The sequence below is a fragment of the Thermoascus crustaceus genome (assembly GCF_041956765.1).
Source record: "Thermoascus crustaceus strain CBS 181.67 unplaced genomic scaffold VTN00scaffold_3, whole genome shotgun sequence".
Taxonomy (NCBI): Eukaryota; Fungi; Ascomycota; class Eurotiomycetes; order Eurotiales; family Thermoascaceae; genus Thermoascus; species Thermoascus crustaceus.
The window spans coordinates 3,273,885-3,294,055 of NW_027192529.1; the positions used below are offsets into that span (position 1 = coordinate 3,273,885).

Below are 20,171 nucleotides of genomic sequence, written 5' to 3' on the forward strand. Positions count from 1 at the left end.
TCACTCCGCAATCGCCGCCCTCAACAACGGCGCAACCTGCTTCCTACTCTTCGTCACGTCCGTCTGGCGCCACACGCGTTTCCAGCCCCCCTTCTCACCGTTCAACTCCGCTCGTATATCGACCGATTCTGGCGCTCCTCCATCTCCATCCCACTCCTCCAGACCCAGCTCCCGCACGGCCCGATCCGCGAACCTTTTCGTGCCTGAGGCAGCAGTGCTATCGGTGTCGTTGACCGCCCACACGAACAGTTCCCTCTGGAACTGTCCTTCCCCGTCCCCAGAGGACGGAGAAGTGAACGCCGTCATAACAGCAACGACATCCAACTCCCTATCGCGCGAAAAATTGCGCAGATCAGTGAGGAACTCCCTCGCTTTGGCGCCCGATGAGGCGCCCGAGGCCGTCACCCCGCCGGCTTTGGCGACGAGGTACGACACGGGCTGCACGACGGAGCAGATGCCCACGCGGAGGGTCTTGCCCGTGTCTTCCCCCGTGGATGCCGGGGCCTCGGTCCAGTCCTTGTAGTCCCGGCCCAGGATCTCGTCGAGGGTGAGGAAGTCGAGGCTCTCGTGCTTGGTGCGTTGGATGGTGGAGAAGAAGTTGGCGCGGTTCCATTCGAGGGATGGGTCGCCGCCGGGGGTGGGGACCGGGGGTTGTTGTTGACGGTGAGGTTGGGGGTGTCTGTGTTTGAGGAGGCTGCGCTGCTGCGTCTCGTAACCTCTTTGGACCTTGGCTTCGAGGAAGGCGACGGCCGTGCGGTCGACCTCGGTCACTTTGCCTTCGGCGGTCAGGTTCGTCGTGTCAATCAGGATGGCTGCCAGGGCGAGTTTGGCCGCTTGGGCTTCGTAGATCGCGGCGCGGCCGGTTTCGTCTTCATGAGTACTGGTCGATGCTGTCGTCGTCTCTTCAGGCCAGAGGCCCCGCGATCGCAGTTCACGGACGACCAGGGACGTGCAGGATCCCGGGCCGGGCTGGATGAGGCGCGGATGATCCTGGACCGGTGCGGGGGGCACAAAGGCCTCGTCGACGTGGTGGTCGATGCAGCCGACGACGTCGATCTCGACGCCCGGAAGGGTGTCCAGGGAACCGCGTCCGGGACGCTCTTTCGAGCGCACCGGCAGCGCGTTCCAGTCGACCATTATCGTCTCGAAGCTCCAGTTGGTAGTATTTTGCCGCCGCAAATGCGCCTTCACATCCGCCACCGTCAGGGCGTGATCGCGGAGCACGTTGGCCGCGGAGTGTGCGTCATTCGCCCACCCTGCGACATCGCCGTCGTTGGACGGCACGGCCGGGTTCGTGGAGAGCCATAATGCGGTCGCGAATTCGGGGCGGAGTCTGCGCAGCTCGGAGCCTGAGGGGACGTCGTGCAGGTTGATCAGGGGGATGTATTGTCTTGCACCTTGCTGCTGCTGCTGCTGCTGCTGCTGCTGGATGGGTATGCGACTGCTACCGCTGGCGAAGTAGGAGTAGATGATAGCGGAGATGATGGAGTCGAGGTCTGCGGAGGGGTTGCCTAGGACGTAGATGGGCGCGGAGGAGGAGGTGCCGGCAACATGCTGGGCGTGGAGGTTGCGGGCCTGTCTGAGGAATTGGAGGAGGCTGAGCTGGAGGGGGCGGTTTTCGGGGAGCATGGTGACGAGGAGAGACCTGGCGAGATGTCAAGAGGCGATCTTCATCTTCTTGTTGTTGCGCTTTCGCTGTGATGTCACTCCCCGGCAGAATCCGAGTTCACCGCCTTCGTCCGCTTAGAGATCACGTGTCGAGAGATATAATTTCAAAGTCCACTTTTTTTTACTTTTTTTTTGTTGTCTCATCTGCCATTTCTTGTGCTCCAGTTTTTCTACATAGGCGGTTATGCGAATGAACCACTCTCCCGGACATGATATGCTGACACAACAAGGACCACCGCAGCAGAACTGTTACTGCGCAGTAGGTACAGTACAAGGACCTCTCTGCGCCTGCAGCTATCATATGACGTTGAAGTCGATGCCTCCTTCGGCAGATGTGTTGATATACTCCAAGTAACAAATTTGGACCTAGGAAGCCGACCTATAGACCAGTGGTGTAGTGGTTAGCACGTTGCTCTTATATGGTAATCTACCCCCGAAGGGTAGGTGCTGTATGAGCCGCAGACCCGCGGAAGCTATGCAAGGGTCGCCAGTTCGATCCTGGCCTGGTCTATAATATTTTTGCTATCTTGATCTTTTTGTCCCCTGCCCCTGCAACATTAGGGAGGGACCTTTTTTGTGCAAGTCGCCCCACACCTTGTCTGACAACATGTTACCAGATTCCGCTGGTCATTACTATAAAAAGCTAATTTTATTTTTGCACACGGATCACGTGTTGGGCTAGACCTAGTTTGGACAGATGTTTCCTGAAAAGGACATAAAGGAGATAGATTGACTTTTGTCCCCTGGTTCAACTTGTGACTCATCACCCTCTATTTAACATTCTCATCGAAATAGGCCTGGCAGTTACAACTGTAACTTATCTATCTTAGGTAGCTAGTCGATGTGCATGGGCTGTATGTAGTATTAGTATCTCACTTTTGCTTTATTTCCACCCTTGACCCTCCCCGAAACCCGACCTTTTTTTCCTGCCACATCACACCCCGCCACGGTGCCACCCCGCAAGTCGAGATACCCGGTACTACTGCCACTCCGCACTCCGCACTCCGTACATGCATTCTTAGACGGAGTACGGCGCCTGCTTACTAACCACAAGTATCACATGCAGTAGTAACATCGAACTTAAGCTGATTGACCATCCAGATCTAATATCACGTTTGTGCGGCGGAAGTGCTCTATAAACACCCAGATATTTAATAGACATTCATTTGTGGCCATTTCCTTCTCTCCCTCTCTTTTTTTCCCTTTTTTCTATACATAAAAAGAAATTGAAGGACCCTCTGTACAGATATATACCCCCATCTCCATCCAAACTAACGGCTACACCACATTCCAAGCAACAAAGATCAAACCCCCATCCTCTCTCATAGAAATACAACAACAACAACAACAACAACAACAACAACAACAACAACAACAACAACAACAACAACAACAACAACAACAACAACAACAACAACAACGACAACAATGCCACCACAACTACCCGCAGGAGGAGCAGCAGCAGCAGCAGCAGCTACTGCCTCAGACAGATTGACCCTCCCCGCACCTTTCTCCCAGATCCCCTTCTACCCCCTACGCTACCCGCATCCATCGCCCATCCACCCCCTCCCGCACTTGACATCCTCCTTGAACAGAAACAAGAGTGAAAGAAACAGCGTATCGTCTCAAGATTCTCCCCGGATAACCCTCTGGGCCAAACGCGAAGACCACTCCTCCCCACTCGCCGCCTCAGGGAACAAGTACCGCAAACTGGAGTACATCGTTCCAGACATCCTCAACAGCCACAACACCAGCAACAACAACGGCAACAAAGTAACAACCCTCGTCACCGAAGGCGCCATCCAAAGCAACCACACCGTGCAAGTCGCCGCCGTCGCATCCTCCCTATGCCTCGACTCCCTCGTCCTCCTGCACGAGAACACCGGCGCGGGTCTGAGAACCACCACAGACCGCGCCTCCTTCCTCCGGACGGGGAACGTCCAGCTCTGTAAGCTTCTCGACGCGGAGGTACGCATCGTACCTCCCGGGGATGACTCCGCTGTCGTGGAGGACGATCTCGTCGGTCCGGTCAAGGTCCTGGAGGAGTTGAGGGGGAGGGGCAAAGTGCCATATTGGATCCCGTCGGGGGCGAGTTTGCACCCGTTGGGAGGGCTCGGGTACGCGAGGTGTGCGTTTGAAATTGCGGCGCAGGAGAAGAGTATCCTGAGCTTGTCGGTGTCAGGGGGTGGTGGTGGTGGCAGGTTCGATTACATCTTCGTCGCGTGCGGGAGCGGGAGTACGTTGGCGGGGTTGATTGCGGGGTTTAAGCTATTGGAGAAGACGGAAGCTATTATCCAGAACAACGGGCGGCTGCTGCCACCGCGAAGGGTCATTGGCATCTTGACATCGCCGACGAAACCGCGCGCGTACCACGAGGAACGCATCCTCAGACTTGCCCGCGCGACGGCGGGCCTGATCGGGTTGGATCCGGAGAGAGATATCACGCCGGATGATGTGCGGCTTGATCATCGCTTCGTGGGCGCTGCTTATGGTCTGTTCGATCCGCAGACGAAGGCGGCGCTCGAGACCCTGGCTCATGTTGATGGAGTCGTTGTCGATCCGGTGTATACGGGTAAGGTGCTGCGGGGGATGATGCATTGGGTGGCCGAGGGAGAGATTGTGAAGGACTGGTCTGCTCGAGTTGGCGCACAAGGGATCTCTGGTGTGGACGAGGTCAATGTCTTGTTCATGCATACGGGCGGGCAGTCAGCTTTGGGAGCATATGCGGATATCTAAGATGCACATATTACAAGCTACCGACTCCTTTGATGATGTGTGTGGGTTAGATATGACACGAACTTTTGCCAGATACCTCAATGGATATGGAAATTGATAAAAATACAAAGTTGTATTTCTTTTGCGAGCTAATATTACAGTAGAAGAAACAACAGAGACAGCGCAATGCTGCAAGAGGAAGACGTCGCAGCGAACAAAGCATCTGAGAAACAGAATCTACCTGACCGTATCGCCCCCGCTAGGTTTACAGTAACATGAAGCAAAAACAGAAAATGAAAAAAAGAAGGAATTCATCGTGCTCATAAAGCAAACATATCAAAAGACAGGTTTGCAACCCAGCACAAGCACAAGGCAGGCACATCGCACAACATGGAACACCATCCTCATCTGCTCATATCCAGCCCCTCTAAGACACAGACCTTGCATAAAAGGCAAGGCGGACCCTCAAACAACGAAAACGAACCGGATGTATTAGGCGGAGCAGAGCATAGGGCCGGGGATCAAAGCAGAGAGCGGCCCTATATATAGGAAGTGACCGACAAGTCGGGACAGATCGAGCGAGCACCTGCAAGGACATGTAGAAAAACGACATGTAACTCCGAGAGAGAAGCCGCTTTCTTGCCAACGCCGTCCGGATGCTTCGATCTGGTAGTGGGATACAGACGAATAGAAAACCGAGTTTCTCATGAATCCCCAACTTGTCCATGACCAACCGAAACCAGTAACCCCGAAACCCACTATAAGCCCTAAAAGAGAACAGACGAAAGAGGAATCATGAAGGGCCAGAAAAAGAAACCATAACAAGATAGCAAGCAACCCGTAAACAGCAAGAGCAAGCCGGTAACCATCGCTCAAAAATCGTCTCCTAAGTTCGGCGACCCGTCTCCTTCACCACCAGTCTCGTCATTTGCCCGCTCACGTTCACCGGACTCCGCATCCCCGCCGTCAGGAGGAGAGGCTGAGTTATCCCCGCCATTACTTGCATCTAGAACTTCCAACGCTTCGTTTGCGTGAGTATTCTCCGGTTCGGGCTCGGGCTCAGGCTCGGGTTCTGCGTCTTGATTCGTAAGATCCGCAAAAACGTCATCAAGGTTCTGGCGGGGGCTGCTGCCGAACGGGTTATTGTCATTCATATCAACACCCGACGGTCCCTCATTATTCTCACGGTTAAAGCTTGTCGGGCTGAACAGAGGTTGATCAAGCCCCTGGTGTTGTGGCGGCGGCGAGCGTGGAGGAAACGAGGGAGAGTGGACAGTGGCATGTGGCAGGAAGGCAGAAGAAGAAGATCCAGGTGCAAAAGCTGGGGTGGCATCGCTCGCGGGTAGAGAGTAGTTTCCTGAGAAGGGATACGGCTGGGACGTTTGCGCTCCAGAGAGAGAGCTCAGAGTCGGTACATTGCCAGCGGAAACAGAACGTTGGGCCTCTCCAGGAGTCTGAGGCGCTGGCTGCAGAGGAGGTGGCCGGGACGCATGAGACTCTGACGACTTTCGTTTAGCAGGCTGCTTAGAGCGGAGATGAGGCGGGAGGTCCTCTGGCCGTTCAACGCCCAACTGTGCCATTATTTTCTGCTGCTTCGTTGGACGGGGTTTCCGCGTAGAAAGCGACTGCTCGAGAATAGGAGGAGGTTCGGGAGCGACGGGTGCCCATTTATGGATTTCTTGACGGAAAAAGTTCGTCTCATAAGCCAGAAGAACCTCGGCTCCTTCGATCTTTCGGAGATAGAAAATCAATGTTGGAACCTCCTCGGTGGTTGTGCACGCCGCATTGGTAAAGCTTTGCAGAAAATCACGGAACGTGGACGCCTGGTTGATGATGTTCTCAAGGACCTCCTCTTCATCAGGCTGGAAGGGCAAAGTGGGAATCTCAGCCTGCCAGTCTTGAAGATCTTCGAGTTTGGGACGGGCGGCATCGCGAGGGATCTTCCTGCGCCAATCGCAGATCGGACAGGTGTATTTATCAAACTCCTTGACCTTTCCCCTCGCAATCTTCAAGCATTTACCGTGGTACCTGGGACCTGTCAGTCATATACACGCCGCAATAACCTACCAAGTCGTAAGCACTTACCACTCGTGGCAGACTTCACATTCGATCATCATGCCAGCCTCCGACTGCCTGCAGATGCAGAAAACGTCTCTCTTCCGGGATTTACCGCCCCAGATATTGTGGTTCTCGAGAAGACCATCGGGGCTATTATCCCGCGATGCAGGTTCCACCGGCGGACGGCAACGATCCTCCAAATCAAAGCAGGAAGCATTCCTCTTCTCGACGTACTCCATGTGAGACTTGAGGATGTGCAGAGGGGCGTTCGCCTTGCCGAATAATTTCTTTCCCTTCCTCATCCAGTCCTCGTGGCGCTTCTGCTCTCGCTCCAGATCGATCGCGCCATTCGGCCGGCTGTTCAGTTCCTCGAGCGAGTCCATGAGCTCGCGGACCTCCTTGTACTTGGGACGTTTGCGAAAGTCCGGGTCCTTACTCCTTTCGTAGATGTTCTGGATCTGTTTCTGTGCTTCCCGTTGCTTGGTCAGGATCGCATCCACCTGGGCAAGAGTCTCGGGAGAAACCGGGAAACGGGATGCCTGTGCGGACAGCGCTTCGAGCTGCTGGTAGTGGACTGCTTCTACAGACATTAACTCCTTGGCTTTAGATTCCCAGGTCTCACCGTGACGACACAGGTCCTTAAAGTAGAGCAGGTGGTCATTGTTGTCAGTCAGTCCCAGTTGCTCACCGGCCTGGATCAGCTCTTGGCATTCCTGCAGGGTCAGGTATCGATCACGCTTGCGACGGGCATCATCATTCCACTTCATCTGCCGGAGGATATGCTCCAAACTCTCTACTTCGGGGATATCCACGTTGAAATTCCGGCTCGATTCGACCAGATCCTCGACTTCCTGGATCGATCGTAGATGGGGGTTCATGAGTGCGACGTTAACTTCCTGACGGAATTTCTCGATCTCGCGGGTCTTCTCTTCCAGGGCCGCCATCTGTGGACAGTCGAAGGAAAGTCTATCAGCCTCTGCAAGTAGGGCGTGGATATTCTCCACTCTGCGAAGTTCACGATCGCGCTCTTCTAGCTGTGCGGCCTTCACGGAGTTACCCTTGCGCCACGCCTTTTCGTTCTTCCTGCGGTTCTGTTGCTTACGGGTGATGTAGTTATTCGCTTCTTCTACCCACTTATCGCACCGCTGGACAAAGGCCGCAAGATCTTGAAGGCCAGGTAAATGGTATGGGATTTTCTCACCTTCGCTTAGCAGGCTGTGAAGGACCTTTAGTTGAGGCTTCGGTTCATCTTCCAGAACCTTGTCGAGCTTCTCCGCCCATGCCTCCGGGATCCTAGCGCGCTCCTGGATCTTTTGTACGAGGCTTCTCAACGCATCGTCCGTAATCCGGTAGCGTAGAGTATGGTCGGGTCCCATCAGTCTTTGTGTCAGAGAGTCCCCGCAGCAGTCGTAAGTCTCGGCATGCATTAGGCAGACAGTCCTTCCCGTTTTGTGGCATCGGAATTGCGTCAGGTAGCTGTAAGCCTTGCAGTAGCTGCATTGGTAGTCATCCTCGGGAAGGTCCTCCTCCTCGACCACGAAATTCAGCTGACACTCGCCCGCGGTAGAAGCGTCGTCGGAGCCGAATTTGCACTTGTGCGGGGCTATCTCTTTATGATGGGCGATGAAGGTTGCTCGTTCGTTGAGTTCTCTGGTGCTCATTCGTTCCAACGCTGGTGCCAGCCACTTGGCGGTCTTGATGGTGGTGTCTCTGGCAGCAGCTGTCAGCAGCAACTCGTCGTGCGAAAAGCACGGCTGCCTTCTGAAGGCCTGGAGTCGCTCGACGCCCATGGCACCGAAAGGTTCCCAGTCTGTAGGGGCGAAGTTGACAGCTTCGTTGAAATTAAACCCGTGGTTGAATCCAGCATGGTAGGCCTGCGGGAACGTGATGACGAACTGCCCAGCCCTCTGGTCTAGTGCATATACATTGACGCCCGCTTTCTTTAGCTGATCCGGCGGCATCAGAGTGACAAGCTGAAACAGGAGATCCGGCTGCGTCTCGAATAGCTCCGGCACTGCCTGTCGCATGGCCTCCTCAAAGGCCTCCGCATCGGAGCCTGGAATTCCGTACCATGTCTTCGTGGCACCAAAATGCTGGTAATTTGCCGAGTACGTATAATGGTCCTCGTTATGCCAGCAAAAAGTTGAAAAACACATGCCGACATAGACCCAAGGAACTGTCATGCCCGAGATATCTGACTTGATATGCCGGAAGAGAGAATCCCCGTAGAAGGGGAGGACATTCAGATTCCAGGGATCGACAGAGTACGGGTCAAGAGGATTCCGTTCAACAGTCGGAAAGCCACTACCGTGAGTGGTGGAGTGGATGTCTGCGCCGTACTCGACCTCGACGGTCTCGGTCAAGCTCTCAACCAGCCTCCAGAACTCGCGCTCAACGTCGTCCTCGGATTCACGTCTGTGGGTATTCAGGACGGGGTCAAACGGCATCTTTGGTGCGAAATAGTTCTTTTTGAAATTGTTTGCTTTCTCTTGGAATTGCTTGAGCGAGTACACGCCCCCTTCCTCGAATCCAAATTCACCCGTGCCCACTAAACATTTAGGACAGTGCCAGTCGTACTCCGGGACCGTATTAAGAGGAGGATCGAGGCAGTATTTGTGATATCCGTTCTCACAGCTATCGCACACCAGGATCGATGGGCGGTCATCGGTCTTGCCACAGTTTTCGCATTTCTAAATGGGAGTTAGTGCTAAGACCGTAGCAATAATGATAGAATAAGACTTACATCGCCAGTTCTGCGGTTGCCATTCTTTCCCTTACGAGGCGGTGCGGGCCGTAGAAGACTCATGTGCGATCCAGCAACGGTGGGGGGTGCATCTGAAATCATCAAGTTAGTAAACCGACTAGCCACCAATCCTTCTGAGGCCAGAGCAAGTTGAAACCATCCTCTAGAATGCGAGATGATGTCCATCTGTCTGACATACCTTTCCTGAGTCGTTTACTTCTCCGGCCCCCGGCATCACCTTCTCCATTTTCAGTTTGAGAACCACCTGTCAGGCTATCGTGGCTGATAGCGCGTTTGAGAGGGTGAGACCCATTACCGTTCACGGCAGGGCTGTCCCTTTTGGAGGAATGCTCGGCCACGCTCTTTGGAGTGAGATTGCCATTTTCCGGCTCCCGCTTCACAGCAGGTGACTGGCCGCTATTCACTGCCACAAATGAAGGCGACTTGTTTACCGCCGTAAACCCTCCAGGGTTAGCATTGACCGCCGTGAACCCAGACGTGGGGCGTGGAGGCTGTTCGGCCGGCGGTGTAGGCTTTTCGGGGGTGTTATCCACTTCCATCGAGGCGTTCAGGGCGGCAGATGCCTGCATGGCTGGAGACTCATGCTGAGAATTCGACGGGGTTGGCCGTTTGTTCATCGGTGACGGGTGGGGAGAGGGTGTATAGGGACCCCCATGCTCGAGCTCCAACTGCTGTTGCACACCTGGCTTGGCGACACGGAGATAATCTTCGTAGGGTTGTAGCCATCTCTGATAGGAGTTCTTCAGCGACGTCGACAGGGACGACATAATCTTGCCGCTGTAGCCCAGATCTCGTCCAATCTCGGCCCACTTTTTCAATTTGCAGACCTGATCGAATCCGCCCCGAACCTCGACCGCCTTCTTGAGCTTGTACAGATCGAGAGGCCGCTTGTCGACACTGGGGAAGCGATTCAGGTTGGTGCCATGTTGCTTGTGGAACTTGGCAAGCTGGTCGAGGTAGTTCAGGTTCGCACGGGTTCCTGGCTCTGGGTCAGAACTGGGCTGCGGAGCTCCACCGGCAGCAAACTTGGCTGAACGCTGGGTCATACCTCCTTCGACCGAGTTGAGCTCCTGTCGACGGGTCTTGAAGTGAAATCGCTATACCGAGATGGTCAGTACTGTGTTCTGTCCTTTCAACAACACCAGCGGGAAAGCAGGGCGCGGCTCCAGCTCGAACAAAGGCACGACGGAGCGAGGACACATGAAACAACTCGGGACACAGGAACCGGATATATCCGCACACGTACCTCAGTGTCGATTGCAAATGGCGGGTTCCAATTCTCTGGTGGGATAATTCTGCAGATCCCGTACTTCTTCCCTTCCGGCGCGATCTTGCGAATATACTCCATGGGATCCTTAAACTCCTCCTCCGTCGGACGGAAGGTCGGGGCCTCCTGCAGGCCATGAGGACGGACGCGTTTCACGGGCTCTCGAGCGGCATTCGGCTGGCCACGCCGCTCGACGGTCGACAGGTCGAGGGGGGCGGAGCGTCGAGCGCTCAAGGGCACATTGTGAGAATAGGACGGGTGGGTGCTGCTCGTACGATTGACCTTGGGAGGATTGGTCGAACTCCCTCCCGCGGACGACGGAGCCACCATCTCTGCGCAGCGTCGTGGTGGAGGCGTGAGAGACTGTGTCTATCAAGGACGGAAGGGTGGGTGAGACGGATGCGAACAACGCATTGGAGGGACCGGAACGCCGGACGACGAAAGGAAGGAGAGGACGCGATTCGAGCTTGTCTAGCGATAGGAGGTAGAAGATGAAAGACCCGGGCGTGAAATTGGGGGTGGAAAGAGGGGGGAAAGAGGTAGGGCCCGAGGCGGAGGGTCGGAGGACGGAGAGGTGAAAGTGAAAGAGGAACGGAGAGGATGCAGGATGGAGAGGATGGAGCAGCGATAGAGGGTGAGGGCGCCGCGGGCGGCGGGCGGCAGGAGTTCTGGCTGGAGGGTAAGGCTGGTCTGGGGCGGACGACGGCGGTAGCTTGACGGCCTCGAGTCGCCGATGAAAATGTGCCACGGTGCGCCTGATAGGGCCCGTCCCCGGTAGCGACGTACCGTACCGTCTCGTACGCCGTGTCCGTAACAGGCACGGACCACCTGCACGCAAACGGGCGACGCCGCGGCTCTGCGCGATGCACGACAGTCGAATCTGACGGATCGAGACTCGCCGTGATTCGTCCTATCGGCCACGTCGTGGTCAGATCTGGACGGTCTCCTTCACTGCTGGTGGCAGACCGTCTCACAACCGTCGACCTCGACCCCATCCACGACCCCTCGAGATCCTCTGCACACCCAACGTCTCTTGTCAAGGCAGAACCAGTCGCAACCGTGGTTGCGCTGGAGGAACGTGATGTGGTCGGTCGATAACCCGCCTTGGCAAAGCTGCCAAAAACAGCCTGGGTGGTTGGGATGTCGGTATGTATGCCCTATACGACTGTATGGTATCGTACCGTTCTTTGGTGGCTGTCAACCGCGGTCGACGTCGAGCGAGGTCTTGTGTTAACTGCTGATACCCTCGCATATCATCATCATCATTATTTTCTCCCACCCCCGCTTCTTCAGTGCGATCGACATGCATACCCTTTGCGTTGTCCTACTAATAGCGTTGCCTTTACTAGCTCGTGTCCTTCGGCGCACATCTTGGTAGTGGGTCCGAAGAGAACCGGCCATACACCACGTTGGTGATAAGCTGGTCATCAGTCTCGCTCTCTTCCGAAGTTCGGTACCAGAATGGAGACAAAGAGTTGCTCCGACCTCTCCAGGGGCTCTTTGATAAACGGCAGGACACTGAGCTGTGCAACAAGCCCGACCTAAATCCATGGCTATCTCCTTTATCAAACTGGCCAGTCCTATTTTGACCCTTTGTTGGAGCCAGCTCATAATCTCTTTGACAAGCACCACACCATCTAGTACTTTGTATGTATACAATGCAATATGTGCTGCGAGAGAACAGGGGTTAGATACAGTAACACTGTATCTGGGAGATATGTATTCGGTAGGTTAGGTAGATTAGGCATAGCCGGAAGCAGCTAGTTTCAACCCCTTTCCCCTCAGATCCTTTTCTCACCTACCAAAGTCTCTATTCATTGCTGGCAGTCCTTCCAGAACAATATTTTTACCGGTTTCCTCGCCTCCCATGACAAATACACGAGGACTGCGTGGAATGATGTGGTTCCGTTGGTAAACCACCCAAGAAACCAATACAGGCAGCTTTAGGATGTAACAGGGAGAAGCCGTAAGGAGGATTAAGCGCCTCATCCCTTCTATTCCAAGGACAATCCGGCCATTATTGCACAGTGTATATGTCGGGAGACAGATTACGTCCTCTGTACTCCGTGCATTCAGGTACTACCGCGTAATGCTAGGAACGTTCAAGGTTTAGGCCGGGGACGAAGGCGCACCACCAAAAATAGGCGTTTCCACTTTTATGCACCAATCACCGGCACCGCGACCTGACTGCTTTCCAACCTCCAGGTTCCTCTCGAGAACCTCAACTGTTCTCTTGTAACTCCGTCTACCACCTGAGGTGGTCAGTCAAAGTTGTTCTGATCCTCTTCATAAGCAGAATCAAGAATTGCAAAGTCACTCCTTTACTGAGAGCAATGGGCATTATGTATACTGGATCCTACCGACATCGTACATCAGCTAACCTCCAGGACAATATGAGTCCAACTCTTCTGCTATGCAAGGTTGCCTGTATATTCAGAACGGATACTATTTACTCTTCTGCCATACACTGGCCAATTTTCTAACTGACAGTTTCACCATTGATATGATTGCACTCGCTGTGGTCATCTTACAGGATTCTTCTGTGACTGCCTTATCCATGTAAAAGTATCAACTTGCTGACGTTCATAGTTGTAAAATCTTCCAGGAGCCACGACTGCTTCCGCCTATATTGCTGTATTTTACCGCCTTATTCAGAGATCACAGCATCAAGAGGTGCCTGCCCGGCGGTAGCCGCCTGCGGAACTGCTCAGGTCACATGTGTTCTCATTAGGGCAATATGTTGTCTTGTTTCTCTTACTCTTCATCTCTCGACGCGTCACCCGTTCAGCAAGGCATCCTGTCAACCCATCCGAGCCAGTCGTGGAGTTTCTTGGAGTCAACATCCTCTTATCTGGTACATCCTTCCATCATCCAAAAGCCGTGGCGATGCAGCAATCTCGCCTTCTCACCATCCCCCGCGAAGTGCTCCAGAGGATCATCTTCTTTGCTTACAAAGCTTATGATTCCTGGCATCTCTCTGGCCCTGTTATTCGCGTACAAGCTGTGCACACTGGCCCTCAGATTCCCGGACAATCTCGCATCCTGAAAGGGGCCAGTCTTCCTAGGGAGGAGAGGTGCCAGTTGATATTTGCGAACCGCCAATTACATGACGACAGCGAGTATGTCCTCTACACAAAATTTGAGTTCCTCTTTGAGACAAAAATGGACCTGAGAGTAATAAGATTCTTCCTCAAGGGCTTGAGTAAGAATGCACGGAACTTGATGCGCCATATTTCCGTGACCAGTCACGATCTATTATTCTCCTTGTTCCCTGATCTTTCGCCTTGCCTTGTCCAGAAGGATCTCGCTCTGTGGTCGCTGTGGTTTGAGGTTCTGATGTTGCGACTGCCAAACTTGAGAACAAAAAAGCTCTTCTTACAGTGCTCGTTCATGACCACTGTGGCCCGTAACACCCCTGCATTCGACGAACAGCTGCTGAGAGCCACCCTCTTCCAAGACCTTGTGGCTCGTCTTTCATCCATGGGGCTCTCATATCTCTCGCCACGGCCAGACTGCATATTGCAGGTTGACTTCCATAGTCCCCACCAGCAAAGGCAACAATCAAACGTCTAACGCCTTGGATCTAGTCCGGGACCTTCTGTGGTTTGATACATGAGAGCTTGGTACAGAACACGCTGTAGCGCAAGTCAGAAAACAATTGTATCATTCCCCCCTCCGGTGCAATGGAAAGCATATGCTTAGGAGATTCTGCATACGTTTGCAGGGAAATTTTCGACAAGCGCAAAGAGACGCGGGCAGTGATATTGCGTGGGCTGGTTTCTGTTCCATCAAATGGCTATTTAATGCATTTGCAATTCTCAGCCCTGTCATCCGCTCCAACTATGTATTCAATCTTGCATGTAATTATAGAGAAGCACGTCAGGGCCACCTGGGTACGTCATGCATGCACTACAAGATGAGTGGTTATTGTAGATTATGACCTATATATGTACCTGGTACATGTACATCATTTTACACGGCAGCAGCAAGCGTTAATAAGCCGGATGTAATCATACAGCGCCTGTCGGTGTGACTTCTCCGATGTAAGGCTGGGCTTGGCTCACATGGTGATTTTCCACCAATAAACATAAAATATCTATCCTGTACGGTGCTTACTTACCTAGCTTTAATTCAATAGTCGACATCTGCCCGGAATCCTCCCAGAATTCGCAAACGCCGAGGGAAAACCTTAGTAGCCAGGAGAGGCGTTTATATCTAAAATAGCTAGTAACACAGTAGGTGCCCCATGTACAGTATATCCAGTAGCGAACAATAGGAGGCATCATCCTGAAATGTCGGTGTAAATATATTTACAGTATAAAATAATCATAAATCACTTGCGATAGAATACTTATACAGTGTACTATATGGAAACAGTTTTCCGCTGACTAGACACCCACACACTCTTTACTTGCTCCTGCCCTGCTTTACTACAAATTAACTTCATCATTCCAAGGAATGAGAGATCTTAAAAGTCATACGTAAGTGTATGTGTCCTGTCGGGTACTGTACTGTACACGCGGGTAAAAGCTTACTCGGTCCTCTGCGTATGTAAAAAACATCTGCCCAGCCATTGGTACTGTACTGGTTATGCTTATTATTACCAAGGAATTACTGCTTCTCTCACCCGACTATCATAATATAGAATTCAAATCAACCAATACCTATTACCCTTTACCTATCTACCTACCTAACTAGGTACCTGAGGTCTGTCTGTCTGCCTGCAGGCGTGGCGCCACCCCGGACCAACTCAGTGACTGACTGGGCAAGATCGGAATGAAATGGATGTTTGTTTCCATTAATAATTACACTCACTGTAACTAACTTAACAGTTACTTACTGATCTGACAGGACTGTCATGTGACAGTCGCTCAGGCCGCAGCGCGCGCTTGGCTTGGCTTCCATGGCTTGCTGACCATGCGATGCGCCAGAGGAGCGAGCTCAGCGGACTATCGATTCGATGATCGCGTCTGTTTGCTTGAATTATCATAGCATTTGATCGGTCAATCGATTGCTCCGTATTTACCTATCCAACTGGACTAACTCATTGAGCCATCTTTTCTGATCGACGGACCAATCATTTCAAAACAAAACAAAAGAGAAGAATGAAATGAGATGAGAACAAACACAACACCCCATGGCGGCATCAAAATCAACATCAGAGTCAACGTCGACATCCGCGTCCCGATCAGTACCTAAACCCAGCAACAAAAACAATACCACCACCCCAGACACACACTCCCCAACCGAGCACCCAAAACCCATCCCAGCCTTCTACTGCTCCTACCTCCTCCGCTCCACGGTGCGCCATGCCTCGCTCTACATCGGGTCGACGCCGAACCCGGCGCGGCGGCTGGCGCAGCACAACGGGGCCGCCAGGGGCGGGGCGAACCGGACCGCGAGGGAGAAGTTGAGGCCGTGGGAGATGGTCGTGATTGTTGAGGGGTTTATGAGTCGGATCGCGGCGTTGCAGTTTGAGTGAGTACCTATCTCTTGGCTTTTCCTATCTCTACATCCAGGGCTTAATTTTAGGTAATTGTACTGTGCCAGGTAACTTCGTGGGAATGGCTGGATGGATGGATGAGATCATTAGATCGTCATTGAATGTTGTTTTTATTTCTCAGAAACTTGACTATTCCCATATATTTTATACTTGGCCATTATGCTTTCTTCTTTCCCAATGGATCACACCAACCTAATAACCTTCGACTTCTACCAGGTGGGCATGGCAAAACGCAGGCGGATCGCGGCACATCGAGCCCATCGAACACAACACCGCGCACGCTGCCGACGTCCGCATCGACCCCCACACAGCGCGCGGGAACAAGCCCCGAGGTACTACTACCACCCGCCGCCAGCGGCGCTCCGGGAGGTCATTGACGAGCCATCTCGCAGACCTACATCTCCTGCTGCGGTCGACGTACTTCGCCAGCTGGCGGCTGAAAGTGCGCTTCCTCTCTGAGGACGTCTACCGCGTGTGGCAGGTGTGGTCGGAGCGGGTCGATGGTCTGCTTCCTGACAATGTAGAGGTCGTTTTGGATACGATGCCTCTTTCTTCGCAGGATGCTACCACTGCTACTCGACAGCAGATTAATAATAAAGACGGTGTTACTGCTAGGTCCAGTAGAGGAGTCCAGCATCTGGATATTGGCTACGGTGGTATGAAGGGGTATCTGGAAAAGTCACTGTTTCTGCTGGATAATTCGGAACGGATAGATTGCGGGGTATGCAAGGAAGCATTGTCTATGAAGGATGATCTGGTAGTTGTCTGTTCGGAGACAGGTTGTCGATGCGCCTGCCATTTGATCTGTCTATCGACTAGGTTTCTGGAAGACTCCGGGGTTCCGGACCAGATGGTGCCAATGGATGGCAGCTGTCCTGCCTGCAAAAAAACCGTCAAGTGGCCTGCGTTGATGAAGGAACTGAGTCTGCGAACCCGCGGAGAGAAGGAGATCCAGGCCATATTCAAGAAGAGGAAGAGGAGTGCTGCCAAAGATGATGGCTCAGGCCAGAAAGGAAAGGAAGATCATGATCTTGCTGAACATCGAGAGAAGCATGGGGACCGGCATCCGGGCACCGCTGAATTTACCCTTGACGAGCCGCCATGGTTGGATGAAGCGCGATATGGAAATGAGGTGTGCAACGAGGATGACCAGGATGAACTACATTTAGATGACGACTGGATGGAAACCCTGGATCTTGGTTCTGACTCTGACTCTAATGACCAACCCAAGGCTCAAAGCAAGCAGCCGTCGCGGGTTGAGATAGTGATCGAGGATAGTGACTGGGATGACGCTGAAATTATAGACTGAGCCCTGTCTCCGGGAACAACTCTCCTTTTTACTTGAGCTCAAGCCGAATGATTCTCCCCGCTGGGAATAAAGGACCATGGCCCGAGTTTCCTCAGAGGCCCGATGGCATCCACATTCTTCATGCATTCCAAGACAGGCTCAAGCATGTCATTGTGGACCTCGTCGACCGACCTCCCAGCGTCGATGACACAAATCTCGTCGTTATGCGGCATCTCCAACAGAGAGTGGAACAGCTCGCGCACCCGCTTTTGCATGGTGTCGGTCTCGTACCGTTCCAGGCCATAGCCACCTCGCTTCGCCGCCTCTTGGGGCGAGATACTGAGGAAGAGGCAGATGTCAGGACGGGGAAGACCGACCTCTGGCTGCCACGCCCACTGAAGGGACAGGTTCGGGTTGGCCTTTGCGGCCGAATAGACAGCTCCCGAGTATGAGTAGCGGTCGACGATGACGGTGATGCCCTTTGCGATACACTCCTGGATGTGTGGAGCGACTTCCCAGCGATTGGCAGAGAAGAGAAGATGGATCGAGTGGTCGTCGAGTTGCGATTCACCGCGTAGATAGGCGTCTATCAGCTTTCCGATCTGCGTACTTCGGTCTGTGGGGAATGTTAGAATTCCGTAGGAGCTTCAACTGAATAAATTCCGTCTCACGGAGGATTTTGGCAAGACCGTAGACTACCTGGAAAGCGGATATACTTGACCTGGTGGCCCAGATCGCGGAGGTCGCGTAGGAGAAGCTCGCACTGGCTGGACTTCCCCGCGCGGTCGAGGCCTTCGACGACGATGAGAGCCCCGCGTCGCGTCTCTGGACTGTTGGATGACATTGCGGGCAGTCCTTTTTATCCTGACTCTCGCAATTGAGATCTTCTGCCCAGTTCTCACGTCCAGACAGACGTCTCGAGGTTCCAGTGTCAGGCTGTGCGGGTCGAGACGGCGGGCGCGGTCTGCCCTTTAGATCGCCGCGGAGGTGGAGCTCCTCGATCTTAGTTCTCCGCTGATATAGTCATAGTCGATAACAGAACGACGACAACAACCCAACATGGGTCCTGAAACCCGGCCTCAAACGCCGGATGAGATGGCCTGCTTCACTCTCCTGGAGCCAGCGCCGCCTGTCCTCGCTCCTCGACTCGGTAGACTCGCGGTCGCGGGCCGGAAGCCCCTGCGCACGCCGCACTATGTCGCGATCACGTCGCGGGGCACCGTTCCCCACGTCGCGCACGATGTCATGCGCGGTCACACGTCGATTAGCAGTCTGTATATCGGTCTGGAGGATTGTACGTATTCTCTGGGAATCCTACAATAGTCAAGAAAGAATGCTGTTGTTCTCTAAGGTGTACAACCGAGTCTAACAACATTCCCCCGCCGGGGCCAGCTTGAGCTCAGTCATAGAACGCGCCCCTCCGTATGATGTCCCCCCGATGTACAAGCTTCCCACGGCAGCGCACGAGTCCGCCCTGCGCAAGTTCATCTCCATGCCGGAAGAGACCATCCTGGTCATGGGCCCGCGACGGGTCCCGCCCATCGTGTGCCCGGTGTCGAATACAGCCAACTCGATCGCGATCCTGACGTCGGTCGGATTCCGCCAGCTCGAGGCCGCACATTACATCGAGGCCGTGCAGAAGCTGCGTCCCGATATTGTGGTCGGCCTGGCGGATCTGGTGCTGGGCCAGAAGCCCGGCGTGAAGAGGAGGGAGAAGATGGTGGACAGGACGCATGCGTATACCAGGGACGCGACGGGGCAGTTATATGGGGACTGGCTTGATGAGGAGCAACGGTCGAAGACGCTGTACTTTGCACCTGTTCTCCCGCTGGAGAATACGCAGCAGTTGTTGTACTTTGATGAACTGGAGGACGAGCTCCGGAATTATATCTCCGGGCTGTCATTATATGAGTCCGCCTCCTTGTCCATCATCCCCGAGTCGCTGGGCGACTTGCCTCGACTGTCTTTCAGCGAACCCAAAACTCCCCAGGACGTCCTCCGCGAGATATCCCTCGGCGCGGACCTCATCACGATCCCCTTCATCGGCGCAGCCTCGGACGGAGGCATCGCGCTGGACTTTGTCTTCCCTGCCCCTCCTTTTCGAGAGGAAGAAGTTTCTACTTCTGCATCTAAATCAACACCCAAACCCCTCGGCATGAACATGTGGTCTCCCTCCTACTCAACAGACCTCTCCCCACTCGTAGAAGGCTGCGAATGCTACACGTGCAGGAAACACCACCGCGCATACATCCGCCACCTCCTCTCCGCGAAGGAAATGCTCGCGTGGACCTTACTCCAGATCCACAACTACCAGACCATGGACATCTTCTTCGACGCTGTCAGGGAGAGTATACAGAGGGGAACGTTCGAGGAGGACGTGAGGACTTTTGAGAGAACGTATGCGCCTGCCTTGCCGGAGCAGACGGGGCAGGGACCGCGGTACGTTTCACATCTTCCCTACCCAAACAAAAATAAAAAGGCCATGTACATACATATACTGTATTATAAGTACCTATACTGATGAACGAGTGAATGGGACAGACTCCGCGGCTACCAACTCCCCCCGTCCGGTCCGCACGAACCGAAACGCAACCCCCGCGTGTACGGCCGGCTGGACGACGCGGCGGAGAAGTTCGCTGAAGCCCAGTCGTCGGGGACCGCGACGCCGGATGTGGGCGCCGATGAGTTGCAGGGGAGAGGGGTTGCGGAGAAGCAGGGATAGATAGATTAGGTAGGTTTTTAGTTGGTTACCTAGGGGTTATAGGTTCTAGGTTCTAGGTTCCAGTATGGAGCTCTTTTGGTTGTGGCATTGGCAGATAGATAGAAAACGGGGGTTAGAGAGGTCTGGTTGATGGGGTTCGTTGTTGGGCGTGTGCCTTGTGTTGGATGTCGTTTCGCTAGCGTTGGT

General features: G+C 53.7%; 9 protein-coding genes and 1 non-coding gene across 10 annotated transcripts; 7 read left to right on the forward strand and 3 right to left on the reverse strand.

Annotated features, from left to right (window-relative positions):
• Window positions 1-1,629, reverse strand: VTN00DRAFT_6377 (uncharacterized protein; the record flags this gene model as incomplete). Its single annotated transcript, XM_069433006.1, has 1 exon — window positions 1-1,629. One exon carries the CDS (start codon window positions 1,627-1,629, stop codon window positions 1-3), a length of 1,629 nt encoding a protein of 542 aa, XP_069288809.1.
• A 422-nt stretch (window positions 1,630-2,051) lies between these two features.
• On the forward strand, window positions 2,052-2,179 carry VTN00DRAFT_t94. The gene has a single exon. It is a non-coding gene; the product is annotated as a tRNA-Ile (tRNA).
• A 917-nt stretch (window positions 2,180-3,096) lies between these two features.
• Window positions 3,097-4,404, forward strand: VTN00DRAFT_6378 (uncharacterized protein; the record flags this gene model as incomplete). Its single annotated transcript, XM_069433007.1, has 1 exon — window positions 3,097-4,404. One exon carries the CDS (start codon window positions 3,097-3,099, stop codon window positions 4,402-4,404), a length of 1,308 nt encoding a protein of 435 aa, XP_069288810.1.
• An 851-nt stretch (window positions 4,405-5,255) lies between these two features.
• On the reverse strand, window positions 5,256-10,802 carry VTN00DRAFT_6379 (uncharacterized protein; the record flags this gene model as incomplete). The annotated part of the gene is made up of 6 exons (XM_069433008.1): window positions 5,256-6,411; window positions 6,469-9,131; window positions 9,185-9,276; window positions 9,384-10,184; window positions 10,254-10,302; window positions 10,452-10,802. 6 exons carry the CDS (start codon window positions 10,800-10,802, stop codon window positions 5,256-5,258), a joined length of 5,112 nt encoding a protein of 1,703 aa, XP_069288811.1.
• A 270-nt stretch (window positions 10,803-11,072) lies between these two features.
• On the forward strand, window positions 11,073-11,570 carry VTN00DRAFT_6380 (uncharacterized protein; the record flags this gene model as incomplete). Its single annotated transcript, XM_069433010.1, has 2 exons — window positions 11,073-11,180; window positions 11,235-11,570. The coding sequence occupies 2 exons, from the start codon at window positions 11,073-11,075 to the stop codon at window positions 11,568-11,570; spliced, it is 444 nt and encodes a 147-aa protein (XP_069288812.1).
• Window positions 11,571-11,612: 42 nt separating this feature from the next.
• Window positions 11,613-12,061, forward strand: VTN00DRAFT_6381 (uncharacterized protein; the record flags this gene model as incomplete). Its single annotated transcript, XM_069433011.1, has 2 exons — window positions 11,613-11,618; window positions 11,822-12,061. 2 exons carry the CDS (start codon window positions 11,613-11,615, stop codon window positions 12,059-12,061), a joined length of 246 nt encoding a protein of 81 aa, XP_069288813.1.
• Window positions 12,062-13,358: 1,297 nt separating this feature from the next.
• Window positions 13,359-14,045, forward strand: VTN00DRAFT_6382 (uncharacterized protein; the record flags this gene model as incomplete). The annotated part of the gene is made up of 1 exon (XM_069433012.1): window positions 13,359-14,045. One exon carries the CDS (start codon window positions 13,359-13,361, stop codon window positions 14,043-14,045), a length of 687 nt encoding a protein of 228 aa, XP_069288814.1.
• Window positions 14,046-15,609: 1,564 nt separating this feature from the next.
• VTN00DRAFT_6383 (uncharacterized protein) lies at window positions 15,610-17,284 on the forward strand (the record flags this gene model as incomplete). The annotated part of the gene is made up of 2 exons (XM_069433013.1): window positions 15,610-15,950; window positions 16,192-17,284. 2 exons carry the CDS (start codon window positions 15,610-15,612, stop codon window positions 17,282-17,284), a joined length of 1,434 nt encoding a protein of 477 aa, XP_069288815.1.
• A 38-nt stretch (window positions 17,285-17,322) lies between these two features.
• Window positions 17,323-18,107, reverse strand: VTN00DRAFT_6384 (uncharacterized protein; the record flags this gene model as incomplete). Its single annotated transcript, XM_069433014.1, has 2 exons — window positions 17,323-17,879; window positions 17,963-18,107. The coding sequence occupies 2 exons, from the start codon at window positions 18,105-18,107 to the stop codon at window positions 17,323-17,325; spliced, it is 702 nt and encodes a 233-aa protein (XP_069288816.1).
• A 215-nt stretch (window positions 18,108-18,322) lies between these two features.
• VTN00DRAFT_6385 (uncharacterized protein) lies at window positions 18,323-19,985 on the forward strand (the record flags this gene model as incomplete). The annotated part of the gene is made up of 3 exons (XM_069433015.1): window positions 18,323-18,557; window positions 18,667-19,702; window positions 19,805-19,985. 3 exons carry the CDS (start codon window positions 18,323-18,325, stop codon window positions 19,983-19,985), a joined length of 1,452 nt encoding a protein of 483 aa, XP_069288817.1.
• Between the last annotated feature and the right edge of the window lie 186 nt (window positions 19,986-20,171).